Raw genomic sequence first — 14,975 nt, 5'->3', positions numbered from 1 at the left:
TGTGTGTGTGTGTGTGTGTGTGTGTGTGTGTGTGTGTGTGTGTGTGTGTAAAACCACACTTAAGCTTTACTTTTGTTTTCTAATAAGTCCCATTATATTAGAGTACCTGGTAAAAGTGGTTGGTTTTGTGAGAAAAAGATCCCTGGGAGAAGATGTAATAAAAGATGAGATACAAACCTTGCAGATCAAGATGCCATTCTGTGCAAACCTTCATTTTTTTAAATGAAAATATCTCGAATATTTATGGTGCTGACACTCAGGTTCGGGTGTTTGAGCGCTGATATCTTTTAACCCCAGCTTGCTGTGCAGCTCTTGATCTTTCTGTCTTCTCAGGATGTAAAACAGAGTGGGATGAGATTGGATGCTGGCTGAGGGCTGAAGTCGGGCAAGTGGTGAACTTATCCTGCTCCGAGGTCTTCCAGCATTTTTCCAGCAACCAGGGTAGGTTCCTTCGACAGCCGTCGCATCAATCCAAGTCAAACGAAAGTCGATAATGGAATCGACGCGCTCAATAAAATGCAGAGGAGACGGTTTGGAATCTGTTTTCCTTCTTCGCGCTGCTAAGTTTTATTATCTGTAAATCTTATAATTAAAGCACTAATGCAGAGCGAAGGCACTGAAGGAGAATCACCACTTGAATTATTCATGGCTGTTTGTTGGTGAGAACATAGGCATGCCCTGGGATGTTTCTGGCAGCAGAAGTTAAGTTGAAAACTTGTCTTTGGGGTTGAGTGATCTGACACTCTCTCAGACTTTTAGATGACATCTTTACATAATCAGAGCTTACACAGGTTTGTGCACAGTTGCACTTTAATATACAAGTTTTTTTGGTCTAAATTCTTATGCAAAAAGTATTTTCTTTCTGCAGTAACCTATTTCTCAAACCTGGAAATTTCTGTTTTCTAGATATTATAAAACATATCTGCTCTGCTGTGTTAGTATTCTATGATGATTACGTGAGTTAAGGTCAGGATCATCAGGAAAGCAATGTTCTTTCCTCTTTGAGATAAAACCTGTGCATCACATTGAATTGCAGATGCGATTTAGTTCTCAATATTGGACTCCTGCTGCTTCTTATTTCTCTAAAAAGAAAGAAGAAAGAGGCCTCCTGCTATGCTGTTTCCTTTGTCTTTCTTCAAGCAGCCCCAGCTAACACCCGTGCTTGCTATAATCTGCAGCACACACGTTGATAACCAGTCCCAGAGTTTTGCAGGGACAGATCCAGCTGACGACCTTCCCCTGATGCCTTCTGTCTCTAAATGGATGCTAAGCTGGCGTCGGTGGACTTGAACGAACATGAAAGCATCAAATGTTCTGTGACAGACAGCACTAATGGACTAAACTGGTCTAAAAGCAAGAAACGGCACTGCAGCAGTCCAAAGGCATCATGTTCACAGAGCGCACAGGGATGCTAACTTTCTTCACACCAGTTTACTGCATAAGAATTGTGTGGAGCTAAAATGTGGCCATAAAGTATGGTCCAAAAATAAATAAATAAATAAATAAATAAATAAATAAATAAATAAACAAAAATCGGAAGAAACAGTTTGGGGAAAAAAATAAAGTTTTGAAACTAAAGAAGCCAGAGAATCTAACTTTTTTTTTTGTTTCAAAATTGATTTTCAGTTTCAATCTTTTTCTGTGTTTTTTTTTTATAGTTTCAGTTGTTTTTTTCAGTTTCTAAATTCTTCAAAAGGATTTCTTTTGAACAAACTCCATGGCCTCAATTAACTTCAGACATTCAGGGTTTCTGATGAGCATAAAACTAACATTAGGTTGGTCAGAAGCATCAGCTAGACAGTCAGTTCCGGTCCTCGAGGTCCGCAGCCCTGCACATTTTACTTGCTTCTCTTCTCCAACACACCTGATTTGAATGAATGGATGATTTTCGGGCTTCTGCAGAACTTGGAGGAAGAGGTAATTCACTGACTGAGTCAGATGTGTTAGAGAAGGGATAAAAAGTAAAACACGCAGGGCTGCGGACCTTGAGGACCGGAATTGATTTTCCCTGAGCTAGAGCATGGTTAGACAGAAAAAAAGTAAATATTACAAACTAAAGTTTTGTCTTCTTTGTGATGTACAGTTTTTACACTTAAAGAATGTTTGAGCTGTGAGAATAACAATCAATGAAAGCAACATTTAGTCCATTTTTTTGCAGCACACCTTCGATTCTTTGCAGATGTAGACTGTATTTTTGCAGAGCTTTATAGCTCACACGTTCTTTACAACGATGCCTTGAAAACAGCAACTGCTGCGTACTTTAGAGCATCGATATTGTAAGTAAGGAAATATAATTTACCTCTGAAATCCAATTTCCTGCATTTTGAATTTCCCGCTCGTTATAAATCGAAGTTCTTTTGTCTTTTTGGATCAAAGCCACTCTCTGACTCAAAACAAATCTGAAATATTGATTCACCAGACGACACACATACAGTTGACAAACAAAAAGTATTAAAATGCACAAAACAATTTGAGAGGAAAAACAAAAGTCTCCCTCAGCAACAAACTCCAAACCGTGGGAGTGTCCCTGCTCTCCGATCTTTAGAAATTTTTAGTAACAAAACCGTCACTAAAATCAGACAATTTCTCCAAAACACGTTATGTAAACAAAATGTTAGAAAAATGACATACAGATATATTATTTATAGTATGTTTTGGAAAAAAAGAAGGAATAAATAAGTTTTTACTATTTAAATATGTTTAATTTTGTTATCTTATATTGTTATGACCCCCGCACGTGAAGCGTAAGCGGGAGTCATATTGTTTTCATTCCGTTTTTTTTTCAGTGATTTTGATCAACCGTGGCACAAAAACGGCTGCACCAATCAACATGAAATTTGGCAGGAATGTAGATGAGTCCGACCTACACTGTGCCAGCCAACGGTTTTACGATAGACCCCATATTTGAGGAGGGGGCTCCTTTCAAAGAGGGGGTGTCTGAACATGCAAAAATGCTTTTAACTCCGAAACTGTTCAACATAGAAGCTTCAGATTTCTTTAGTTGTTTAGCTCTGATGAAGCTCTATCCATCAGGCCCACCAATCAGTGCCCCCCGGACCTCCAATTTATCTGAGAAAGGGGTGTCTGGACATAGAAAAAGGGTTATTGCTCAAAAACTATTAAACACAGGAGCTTCAGATTTTCTTTTGCTGTTTAGCTCTGATGAGGGGCTATCCATCAGGTCAACCAATGCCACCCCCCCAAAAAAAAGACCCCCACCCAAGCCACTACAATTTTGGGATGCACCTAGTAGCTTAACATTTATTAGGTATAAAGACTACTGAGTTCTGGTGCATTTGTGCGTGCAGGGGTCATTATGTTACCACCATGCGGTATCTACTTATTTGCTATTTTTTATACATTTGAAATGAACTAAAATTAATAGAAGAGTGAGCCACATTATCCTGAAAACCAAGTTAGAAAAGAAGAAAACTTGACACATTTTTTTGTAAATAAAAAGGTACATTATATATTTCTGTGACGATGAAATTTGGATAAGACTTATAAACAATGAACAATCTGTGTGCAAAGACAAACAGGTTTTCAAAGGTTCAGTCCAGATTTGACACTTTTAGTGATTCAGTGATGACATTGCTGACTTTCCTCCCCCTCCTCTGCTCTCACGTCAGGGTTTGTGTACAGAAACTGCACGGCTGACGGCTGGTCTGAAATGTATCCCCCCTATGAGGAGGCCTGTCTTTTCAGTGATGACAGTGAGCCGGAATCTGAGGTGCACACATGTTTTATGTAACAGTGCCAATGAATTCAATTGGTTGTTTGTTCCGAGCATAAATGTTGACAATTAGGCGAAGAGTGCCGTCTGATTTAAATGAAACAAATCACATTACAAATGTGACTATGCTGAATTTGTAAATAATTGTTTTTGTTGTTTATATGTCTGTTTGGAACTCCCTGTTTCCAGACAAGTTACCTCTACACGTTCAGACAGGTTTACACTGTGGGGTACGCCACCTCACTCATCTCCCTCATCACAGCCATCGTGGTGTTTACAGCCTTCAGGTAAGACCACCACAGCACACACTCTCACAGGTGGGTAAAACACTATAATGCTGTTTGACCAAATGCAAAGAAAGTACCTGTTTTTTATACTGACATAACATATTTCCTGCTCTTTATTAATGACCTGCAGATAATTAAAGAAAAGGACTATGAATTGTCCAAGTGATGCAGTTGTTTGACTTCTCTATAAAGTTTAATTTGCATGCACACTGCAATAAAACAGCTTTTCTTTTCCACAGGAAGTTCCGCTGCACCAGAAACTACATCCACATCAACCTTTTCTCCTCGTTCGTCCTGAGAGCCAGCGCTGTCTTTGTGAAAGACACGGTGCTGTTTGCAGACGAAACTCTGGACCACTGCTCTGTGTCCACAGTAAGTCTGCCAAGTTACTTAAATTATCTCTCTTAGGAACAATAACAGAGGAAGGAAATATTAAAGTTGTGAAGACAGAAACTGGTGATCGGTCTCAGAGGACAAAATCATTTTTCTAAGTACTTTTAACACAAGTTGAAAAATATATAAAAAAGTTTAGTATCATTGATTTTGAGTTTTTTTCCCCTACAGAAACATAACAGCTTTTTATTTATTTTTGTGACTAAGTTCAGTTATTTGTGAGCAATTTAAACTATTTTATTTGTCTGTTTTGGGTGTGTATGGAAATCTTTGAGAAAGCATCGTTCTTGGTTTTTGCCCTAATTTTAGCTAACCCTAATCCCAACGACTAACCCTAAGCCACAGTAAATTTAGCCAAGCTTTTGCAGGACATCTCTCACCATTCCATTATTTGGTGTTTGAGTATCAACAACTACAGCTATCTTAAAAAAAAACAACCAAAACTAAACCTTAGAGGTAGTTTTCTGAAGATACTGATTATTCACTCCTTTGTACCAATGAAGGACAGATTAACTGAAACGTTCTGCCACTTTTTCCTCTTTAGGTTGCATGTAAGTCAGCTGTGGCTTTCTTCCAGTTCAGCATCTTGGCCAATTACTTCTGGTTACTGGTGGAGGGCATGTACCTGCAGACCCTGCTGGCCCTCACTTTTGTCTCGCAGAGGAAATACTTCTGGTGGTACATTTTGATTGGATGGGGTGAGTGAGTCTATTAGGAATGCATTTCCACAAAACTGACATTTAGCATTGAGATAAACTTGGGTGTGATATAATCTGAGAGTTATCTCTAATTAATACACCGAACAACAAGATTGTGCATGATCTTGGTTTAAAACTTTGGCATGTAAGGCAGCAAGATGAGAGGTCTTTTATTGATCTTTATTGATTCTTAAATGCATTACACACATGCGGAAGACGACTGAGGCTTCTTCCTCCTCAGAATTAGAAAAATAGCCAAAATTCTGACTTTCTTTTAGAATTCTGAGATAAAAGTTGGAATTATCTGAAAAAAAAACTCTGCTTCTAAGATCAAAGTTGGAATTCTTACTTTTTTCTTCGGATACCTTACATCTGTAACATAAACACAGTAAAACTGCTGAAATTCTTTTCTGGCTTTAAGTTCTGGTGTTAGTGGCCGCTGTCTGAGTCTATTTCCAGACAATAAATTTCTCTCAAAATCTGGATAAGAAGAGGATCACAAGATGGCACAGCCTCAGCCTTAGCAACACATTCTCTTATTTCCCTTTCTCTTCCTTGTTTAAACACGTGTGTGTGCAGATGTTGCAAGTGCTTTTCCTCTTTGTGTTTTTCTCAGTCAACTAGTTTTCATGGCCTCCCTTTTGCCATTGTACTGTATTTCTGCTCTGTATAGTTTACTACTCAAGCCGTTATTCTCAACGGTGTTACCACAACTCTACAGCTCCCATTCGCCTCGTTTGTTCTGCTACCGACAGGCTACAGAGCAGACACACTGAGCTGAGCAGACAGCCACCAGCTCAGATTAGTGCTGGGCTGAGGAGGAGAAATACTGAAAAATCTGCTCAGATGTTGTGTGGATAGAAAACAAGTATTTTTTTAAACTTTGGCTTTAAAATAAATAAGATAAACTTTACAGCATCAGAAACGACAATGGGTAAAGTCTTTGGAGGTTAACCTGAGCGTATTCTACTTGAGTCATGTAGCGTAAGAATGAACTAGTCAATGTGATGCACAGCAAGTGCTGCTTTCAAACTCTGTGGTGGGGATCTGTTTTAACAAGGAGTTAGCTGGAACCTCTTGTGAGATGTGATGAAGTGTGGCAGCAGGAAGGATGCTGAATTTATTCCCCGTCTTTCTGATCAGACCCTCAGGGATATACAAGCTAGGCTCTAAATCAGGAATGGCTGGCTTCCATGCATTCAGATTGACACAATGCTTCAAACTCAGGTGGGTCGGTAAGCAGCTTTAGTGCAACAGTTGGAAATACTGCACCGTGCAAAAGGACTACACAAGCACGCCGGCGACTGCAACAGGAAGGACTGAGTTTATAACTTCTACTCAGCTGCCGTGACAGGAGGAGGAGGAGGAGGAAAGGAAGTGCTTTTGTCTGTCAGTTCATGTTGGAAATGAAATTTGTAGCCAAAATGGTGACTTTAAGAAATACTCAATGTGCAAATTTGCTGCGACTTCTTTTTTCTTCTTAAATGGATCCACGATTAGTTGTAACATTAAACTTTATTTGATAAACATTTATTTTAACTGTAAAATAAAGACTGTACAAATACTGTACGCTGTTTAGTTTTGTAAATTTTTAAAAATATATTTTAACACGAACGGAACCATTTTATTTACACGCAAAGAATTCTGGGTAAATGATGACGTGGATAGGTCTTCGGTGTGAGCGAGCTATAGCCACCCTGAAGGTTAATCTTGGACAATATCTGATGATCGACTCTTTTAAATGAAACCAGAGAGCGTTGACAGAGAGGAGAAGGTAGAAATGACTCAGCCTGTAACTGAAAATATGGATGGAGGACAACAGAGCTGCTTCATGGAAGAAGAACCTCAGCTTAGCCTGTTGTTAGCCTTTGTGCTAGCACCAATTCTGTATTGCCTTATATGTATTAGCTCGGCGCTAAACTGAGGTTCTCCACCCATATTTTCAGTTGCAGCTGAGTCATTTTTGTGTTCCCCTCTCTGTCATGTGGATGGAGGACCTCAGTGATGAGAGGAGAATGTGTAGCGCTGAGCTAATACATATATATGGTGATAGCATCGGGGCTAAAGCTAACAGGCTAAGATGAGGTTCTTCTTCCATGAAGCAGCTCTGTTGTCCTCCATCTATATTTTCAGTTACAGGCTGAGTCATTTCTACCTTCTCCTCTCTGTCAACGCTCTCTGGTTTCATTTAAAAGAGCCAATCGTCAGATATTGTCCAAGATTAACCTTCAGGGTGGATATAGCTCGCTAGCAGCCTCGCACGGATGACCTATCCACGTCATCATTTACCCAGAATGCTTTGCATGTAAATAAAATGGCCCTGTCCGTGTAATAGATTTTTAAACTTTTAGTTTAAAAATTATAAAAACTAAACAGCCTACAGTATTTTTACAGTCCTTATTTTACAGTTAAAATAAATGTTTATCAAATAAAGTCTAATGTTACAACTAATCATGGATCCCTTTAAAACAAATATTTCTACAACTATGTCAGACTAAAATGACGAATATTGCGACAAATCCAATACTTAATGCAAAAATGTAGAAAAAATATGAGATTATGAAAACAACCAAGCAATTTTAAACATTTAGACAAAAGAAAAAGCTAAAAAAATTAAGAAAAGAAAAAAAAGTGCTATAAGTGATGATCTGACTGACCAAGCATGTTTTATAATAACACCTTCACAGATGCAGCCAGTGGAGCCAATTAAGAAAATAAAGCCCTGCTCACTGCAGAGGAGCATGACAGGCATGACAAGAAAAATCTGCAATAAGTATTTGGCTTATTATTTTTGCAGTTACTTCAAAAAGTACATACTTGTCTCTTTTTAGGACTGTTGTGTTAAAGAAAGCTGTCCCTGTGCAAGCAGGTTGTAGAAACAATAAATAAGCTCTAACCAGATTGTGAGTCGTCTGCCATGAATCAGATTTATTGTTCTATATGAGGGGGTCCAATAATCCTGGTCCTGCACTTGTTTCCCTCCAACACACCTGATTCTGTGATTGAATTACCTCCTTGTGTTCTGCAGACGCCTGTTAATCATCCATTCATCAGGAGTGTGGGAGCAGAGAAACCTCGAAAACATGCAGGATAGTGGTCCTCGAGGACCAGGATTGGACCTCGTTGTGAGAATATAGACTCATGTTTTATGACGTCTTTTGATGCAGTAAGAAGCAAGAAGTGTTTCTGACTGAGAATAAAATAAACAACTCTTATTTTGGAATATTCAACTTGATAATTTCCTTGTCCTTTTGCACACTTTATTTTTTTTAAACAAGCATTTAGGCCTCCTCAAAATGACACAAAACAAATATTCTAGTTCTTCATTTTCTCTTTCACTCCAAGCTTATTTTTTCAAAAATACCCAAATAAGCAGCACCGGATCATCATAAAAAATTAAAGGTGTGTTCCTTTGGCCAACACCCACCTGTGGTAAAAAAAATTCATGAAAATCCATCCATGAGTTGTTGAGTAATTTTGTCCACAGACAGAAATACACGACTGAAAGCATAACCTCCTTGGTGGAGGTAATAAACATATACAATGTAGATAATATATAGGCAATGTACAGTAAACATTATAACAACAGCACAACCTTCAGGCATAGGATGAGGTTGGACACCAATATGCCAGTGTAGTGTTTTGCAGTGTAACCAGTTAGGATCAGTTCATCAAAAAAGTCACTGATGATGAAGAAAATAAGAAACTAATATTCAGTTCTGCTTTCTGAAGTGGCTTAAAAAACTTTTATAAAAAATACCCAATGAGCAGCACCTTTGCTGGCTATATTAGTTTTATTTGTCAATGATTTCTAACTGGCATCAACTCAGGGAGGATTTGTTTGTTGGTCTCTAATGATCTATTTAAAAAAACAGCTTCATTTTCTGCATTTATTTGTTCGTCTTTTTGTCTACTTTTCCCCCTTTGGCACAGGGATGCAAATAAGACACAGATAAATCTAAAGCGCAGCACGAACACAACGTTATAAACCCCAACAATCCTTTACATAAAAAACAGATTATTTGGGTTCAGATGATTGCTTTGCCTGTAACAGATCAAGCATGCATAATTGATCCCCCCCCCCCCATTATAGGCCTGCCGTCAGCAGTTCTCATCCTTTGGGTTCTGACCAGATATTTCTTTGACAACAGAAGGTATGATGTATTTTATTACTAGCACTTCCTTGTTGCATGCTGCTTGTGTCGCACTTAACAGAATCTTTTCGTCTTTGGCTGCAGCTGCTGGGACGACACCGACAATGTTGGTATTTGGTGGATCATTAAAGGACCGATAACAGCATCACTGCTGGTGAGAAGAGAGCTGTGAAACGGTTGCTGGCTGTTTAATTGGCCTTTTCCCCGCACATATTTGAAGTTAGTTTTTTTTATAATAAATTCAATAGTATCAGACAGAGAAAGCCATCACTGTAGCACCACACCTGTCAAAGCTTTTTTTAAAATATCCCTTTTTATAGCTTTGTCGCGGGAAGATGGAGGACATCAAAAGATATGAACAATGGTCAGTGTCAAGGTGATATAGAATAATTAGTCCACAACAAGCTTCATGCACAAAATTTGCACACATGAAGGAACAACTTCATCTCATGTAGGAGTTACATTGGTCCACAACACAAAATATAATGGTTTTATAACACTGGCTCAGTTTTGGTTTAATAATAGAGCTTTCTACTCATTTTACAAAGGTTGCCTGATAATGACAGAGGGAACACTACATTATGTAAATAATTATTATTATCTTTTACTAGAAGTGCAACAATGCACATCTGCATCAAACTGTTCAATACAGTGCTTTAGGTTCAATACATACTTGTATCAAACAATACAGATTTTTAAAATTTATTTTATCAACTTGTCTTCTGAAGATGCTCTGTGTTGAAGGATCAGTGGATCTGTGTTCAACTACTCCCCCTGGGCTGTATGTTGAGTGCAGATCCACTGAGAAACTTGCTGCTTCAGCAATGTTTAATTTAAAAACTGTACTTTTGAGGTTAAACAAATGTTCATAAGTAATTTCAATATTTTACAAGTTAAGAAGGGCATGGACATTTCTCTTTTTGTGTTGAAAAAAATCAAACCGTAAGTATCAAACTGAATTGTGGATTTTCTGTATCGTTGCACCGCTACTTTCTCCCTTTAACATTTGCTTATTGTCTTGCATTGAACCTAGCCTGGCCCTTACCTTACAGCTCCGCTCAATTCTAGTTTCCCTTCATTGCTCCATCTGGTATTTCTCCCATAGACAAGGATTTTGCTGGCAGATTTTTAGCCGAACCAATCAGAGAACAGAACGTTGGTTTTCTGTGCAGTGTCTGCTTGTAGTTTATTTTACCTGGGCCAATCAGCAAACAGAAAGCGGAGTTTTGAACAATGACGATTTTCTGCGCAGTGTCTGCTGGTTAGTTTAGCATACGGCAGTCTGTGTTGATAAGGCTTCCAAATTAAAATAAATTTGTCTGACAAAGCAGCAGCTCTCATTTGCAGCTGCCTCGTTCGGCTTGGTACTTTTCTCCTCTCAGTAGGGTTGTTTACAGCGCACACGATTTCTGGTTAGCTTCTTAGCTTAGCCTCCTTCACAGCGACACTTCAGCAGAGGCCACGCCTCCAGCAAGAATTGCTTCTATATAACTGCGAGTCCAGACCCTCGTACAAAGCAAAGTGAAGGACAAGCGTCTGGTTTTTACCAGGCTTGAACCGTGAATTCAAAAATTTTAATGTTTTTTTTTTTTTGAGGGGAGCTCATTTGTGAGCCAGACGGAAGTTGCCCACAGGTCAGATGTGGCCCGTGGGCCATCAGTTGGAAAGCTCTGCTGTGTAATTTTGTGCAAGACGAATCAAGTTTGAAATCTATCTTAAAAAATATAAATATGTAAAGTTTCCATACTTTTTTAGTTTTACTCTTGTTTTCATAGAATTTAAGCTGAGTGAAAATACGTTTAGTTTGAAGTGATACATTAGCTGATATAATAGCAGGACAAATAAACACAGTAGGTGGTTGTCCTTTTTTTCTTTTGCTAAAATGAGGTTTCCACGTTTCACCTTTGATGTTGAACACATCACAACAGCTCGAGGAGCCATCTCAGTTTCTGCTTATGGCTCATATATGAAAAAAAAAAAAACTTTTTCTGATGGAACTGATTTTTAAAACTAAATCCAAAGACAGATATGTTGTTCTTTACTTTTTGTTTGATTATTGTATTTAGATTTAATGATTTAAATTCTGATGACTGATGATGTTTTTTATCCACCAGATCAACATAGTGATCTTTGTTAATGTTATCCGGATTCTGGTTCAGAAGCTTAAATCTTCAGCCATGGCTGGGAATAATGACACTGGACATTTCATGTAAGTAAGCAAAAGAAAAAGTAAATAAAACAAAACAAAATAAAAAAGGAAAAAAATAAAGAAAAAAATAAGGAACCAAAGAAGATTTTAATCTAAATTTTCTAGGGTTTCTAAAGCTTTTGCACATCTTTTTAAAAAACGTGTTTAAAAATGACAGGTAGATCTTTGGAGGAAGTGTCAGGGTGTAAATGCTTTCCTATTTCCTGCATGAGTTGAGATGTTTTTTTTAGCAGGTATAAGCAAACAGTGAATAAATTAACTGACTTTGAAGTGAGGGGAGAAAGGAGCTGCAGTTAGTTAGTATGGGACTTGAACTCACAAAACGATCCCTCAGTGACTCGCTCAAGTTCACCGCAAGGTTTAAACATTTCCCTCAAGGAAATGATGAAAGATGAAGAATATAAATGATCAGATTATTTAGGGATGATCGGAACGCAATAAATAAATAAAAACAGGCCCAGCAGCCAAGATAAACAACTAAAAATACACAAGAAAATTGTTGCAAACTACTAAATGCTAAATTGAACTCAAATTGTTCCGAGTACAAACATTCAGGTAAAAGAATAATTAAAAAAAAACAACAACTAAAAAGTAGGACAATTATATACCTAAAAATTAAGGTTGTAAAATAATTGCATCAAATCTTGAGTCTGATGTTTCCATCAGCTGCTGAAACCGTGTGTTTCTTGCTCCACATGAATGAATTATTGCTGCTGCAGATTTGCACTGAGCTGAATCAGTTTCAAACGAGAGCAAATATAAATAGAATCAGATTCCAGAAATAGATGTTTCCTTCATCACCGTGTGACAGCGGTTCCACTGAGTCTGTGGATGTTTCACACGTTTAGAAGCTCAGCATCAGCCGAGGAAACTTTACTTTGATTCAGGCAGATCTGTGGCGCAGACACGCGACGACACCAACTCCAAGTGTGGCTAAAGAAAATTACAATCCTGTTACAGACATGAAAAACCCTGATGGCTTTTTTTAATCTGGTAATCCACAGTGACGTCATGTCTGATTTGGGAAAATGGACGATTAAGACGGCTGTGAGTGTAAGCTAATTGTAGTAGAACAAATAAACCATTCAGACTTTTCTGTTAGCAGTTAGACCTGCCACTTATTGATTTTTGAGAAACTGGATCTTTTCAAAACAAGACGGTTCTCATTGGAATGATATAAAATCAAAGCAAAGTAAATTTAGATTATCTTTTTCTTTTTTTAAAGAGACAGCATCAAAACGAGTTGATCTGAAACACACCTCAGAAAAGGGGTGAAAGAGTTGTGGAGTTACAACAAGAAGAACTCAGACCAAAGCATTGCAGTTCCACATCGCATAAACCCCAAATGAATGATTTAAATGAGAAAAAGTAGGATTTAAAAGCATATGTCTCCTTTTAAAACAGCACTTGATTAGCTCTTTCTAAGCTTCATGATTTGTGGGAATTTGCTCCAAAACAAAAAAGCAACATTTACATGATTTTCATACATCAGTGATGTGATTTGGAGTTTTGTGCACAATGCAGTCTGGGTTTTCTATGATGACATTTTTCATCTCTCCTGCTGATTGGCCTAATGATAGAGCTGCCAGCTAGAAAGGTCACTAGAATTTGACACCAGTAGTTCAGTCTTGATGAAAACTGAATGATTTACTTTGTTGGTTTTTTTTTTGTCTCTGTTGTGCAAATTTTCCACGTAATAGAGCTGAAACTGGGCTGGATTGAGTGCACTCACTGTAACATTTCAGATTTGAAACAGATGTTACATCATTATTTATACGGATGTCGATTCTCCTTCCTTGCATTACTTTCCTTTTTTCTGTAGGAGGCTGGCCAAGTCCACGCTGTTCCTCATCCCACTGTTTGGGATGCACTACACTGTATTTGCCTTCCTGCCGGAGAACACGGGCGTAGCAGCCAGACTTTACATCGAACTGGGTCTGGGATCCTTTCAGGTAATCAAACAATAACTTCCAGTATAGAAAACCGCTAAAAGGAATGACTCAGTCCTCAGAAAAGATTGTCTGAATGTTGTGGATAAATCGGTTCCACTGAAAGCTCTCCCTCAATGTTTACCTGCTTTCCCCACTGTTAAAAATGAACTTTTATATAGTAAAAAAATGCTTTTTTATCATATTTAACAATAAAAATAATTTTTTTTAGCAAATATGCAATGAAAATGTATTGTGCACGGCTCTATGAATGAGACAGAAAGTATCTAAAATAATAAAAAGGCTTCTAAAAGCAGTCTGGGATGCAATGTGATTTTACTTGATGATGGGAAGATGGGAAAACATAATCCCATGTGCACGTGTTTGCCTGTCAGCAAAATATTTCATGAAACATTGGGCCGATTCAATTAAAAATATTGAAAGTAATGCCTTGAGTTACTTCTAAAACTGATTTTAGAGTCAACCAGATTCAAAATAGTTCAAAGGCTGTTACTGTTAATTTAAGAAAAGTTACACTAAAATTTGATATGTTAGTAGCTGACGGTCATCCCAAACACATGAGTGCTAACAGAGTGCACTAAATATTTGTTTTAAATTTGGCATGCAAGATGATAGGCATTCCTTCATGAAACGCTATTTTCTATATTTGCTTTTAACACTAACTTATTGCACTGTGATCCAAAAGGTGATAACTCTGTGCACTGTTTACCATTTTTAGCCATATTTATATAGGTACATATGTCTATATAGGATAATATAAGATAATGTATAACCCTAAACCTTCACTCTAATAACAATAAAGCAGTTAATATGAATCATTCGTCAAACTATAACATTTTACTGTTAAACGTGTAAAACACTTAAAAAATAAACTTCTGGACCTGACATATTGTGCAGTGAGATGACGTAAAGCGAGTTTGTTTGCAGTGAGATGACCTGCTCCCATTTCGTTTATACCATAGTTGTTGCTAATTGCCCTGCGCCACACAAATGACTAATATTAGCTGTGGAAACCCAAATCAGAGCAGCACTCTTATTTTCAACCAATCAGAGCCAAAGTCATCTTGAGTAGATTGCACTAAGCGTCCCGAGCCACACCTGCTCCAATGTGCTGAAAAAGTGCTAAATGACATTTTCCACTGTGGGACGTCTGAACCGGTTCCAACGGATTCCAGGCTTGTCTGGTTGGTCTTTTGACATGTTTTTGAAATTGCGTTACACCTTTTTGTCGCCGTTACAGATGTGCATGTTTGCAAACAAATCAGGAGGGCAGGTTTTTACCGAACCATCGAAATAAAAGAACATTTTTATCAGTGTAATATTGGGCTAGTCTCAGCAATGGCAGGCATTCATAAAAAGATTCAACAAAGCAGAATAGGATAAGCTTATAAATACTGTAGTTTAATTCAACCACATTTTCAATAATTGTGTCTCTAAATAAATAAACAAATAAACAAACATATATGGTGCTGGCCATAAAATTAGAACATCATGAAAAAGTAGATTTATTTCAGTAATTCCATTTAAAAAGTGAAACTTGTATATTATATTC

The 14,975-nt window shown here is 37.7% G+C and overlaps 1 protein-coding gene across 1 annotated transcript in view; it reads left to right on the top strand.

The window, feature by feature from the left end:
- The window catches only part of LOC106532763 (pituitary adenylate cyclase-activating polypeptide type I receptor), a 25,926-nt gene that overhangs the window by 8,241 nt on the left and 2,710 nt on the right, over positions 1 to 14,975 (top strand). Inside the window, exons 3-11 of the mRNA XM_014028901.1 lie at positions 334 to 441; positions 3,630 to 3,730; positions 3,923 to 4,020; positions 4,260 to 4,392; positions 4,958 to 5,111; positions 9,205 to 9,265; positions 9,350 to 9,419; positions 11,380 to 11,474; positions 13,297 to 13,426. Of these exons, the coding sequence (XP_013884355.1) occupies positions 334 to 441; positions 3,630 to 3,730; positions 3,923 to 4,020; positions 4,260 to 4,392; positions 4,958 to 5,111; positions 9,205 to 9,265; positions 9,350 to 9,419; positions 11,380 to 11,474; positions 13,297 to 13,426 (950 nt within the window). The remainder of the gene's footprint in view (positions 1 to 333; positions 442 to 3,629; positions 3,731 to 3,922; positions 4,021 to 4,259; positions 4,393 to 4,957; positions 5,112 to 9,204; positions 9,266 to 9,349; positions 9,420 to 11,379; positions 11,475 to 13,296; positions 13,427 to 14,975) is intronic.

The sequence above is a fragment of the Austrofundulus limnaeus genome, unplaced genomic scaffold (genome assembly GCF_001266775.1).
Source record: "Austrofundulus limnaeus strain Quisiro unplaced genomic scaffold, Austrofundulus_limnaeus-1.0 Scaffold6, whole genome shotgun sequence".
NCBI classification, from domain to species: Eukaryota; Metazoa; Chordata; class Actinopteri; order Cyprinodontiformes; family Rivulidae; genus Austrofundulus; species Austrofundulus limnaeus.
Note: the sequence above shows the minus strand (reverse complement) of the source record. Positions and strands in the feature narration are given on the sequence as shown.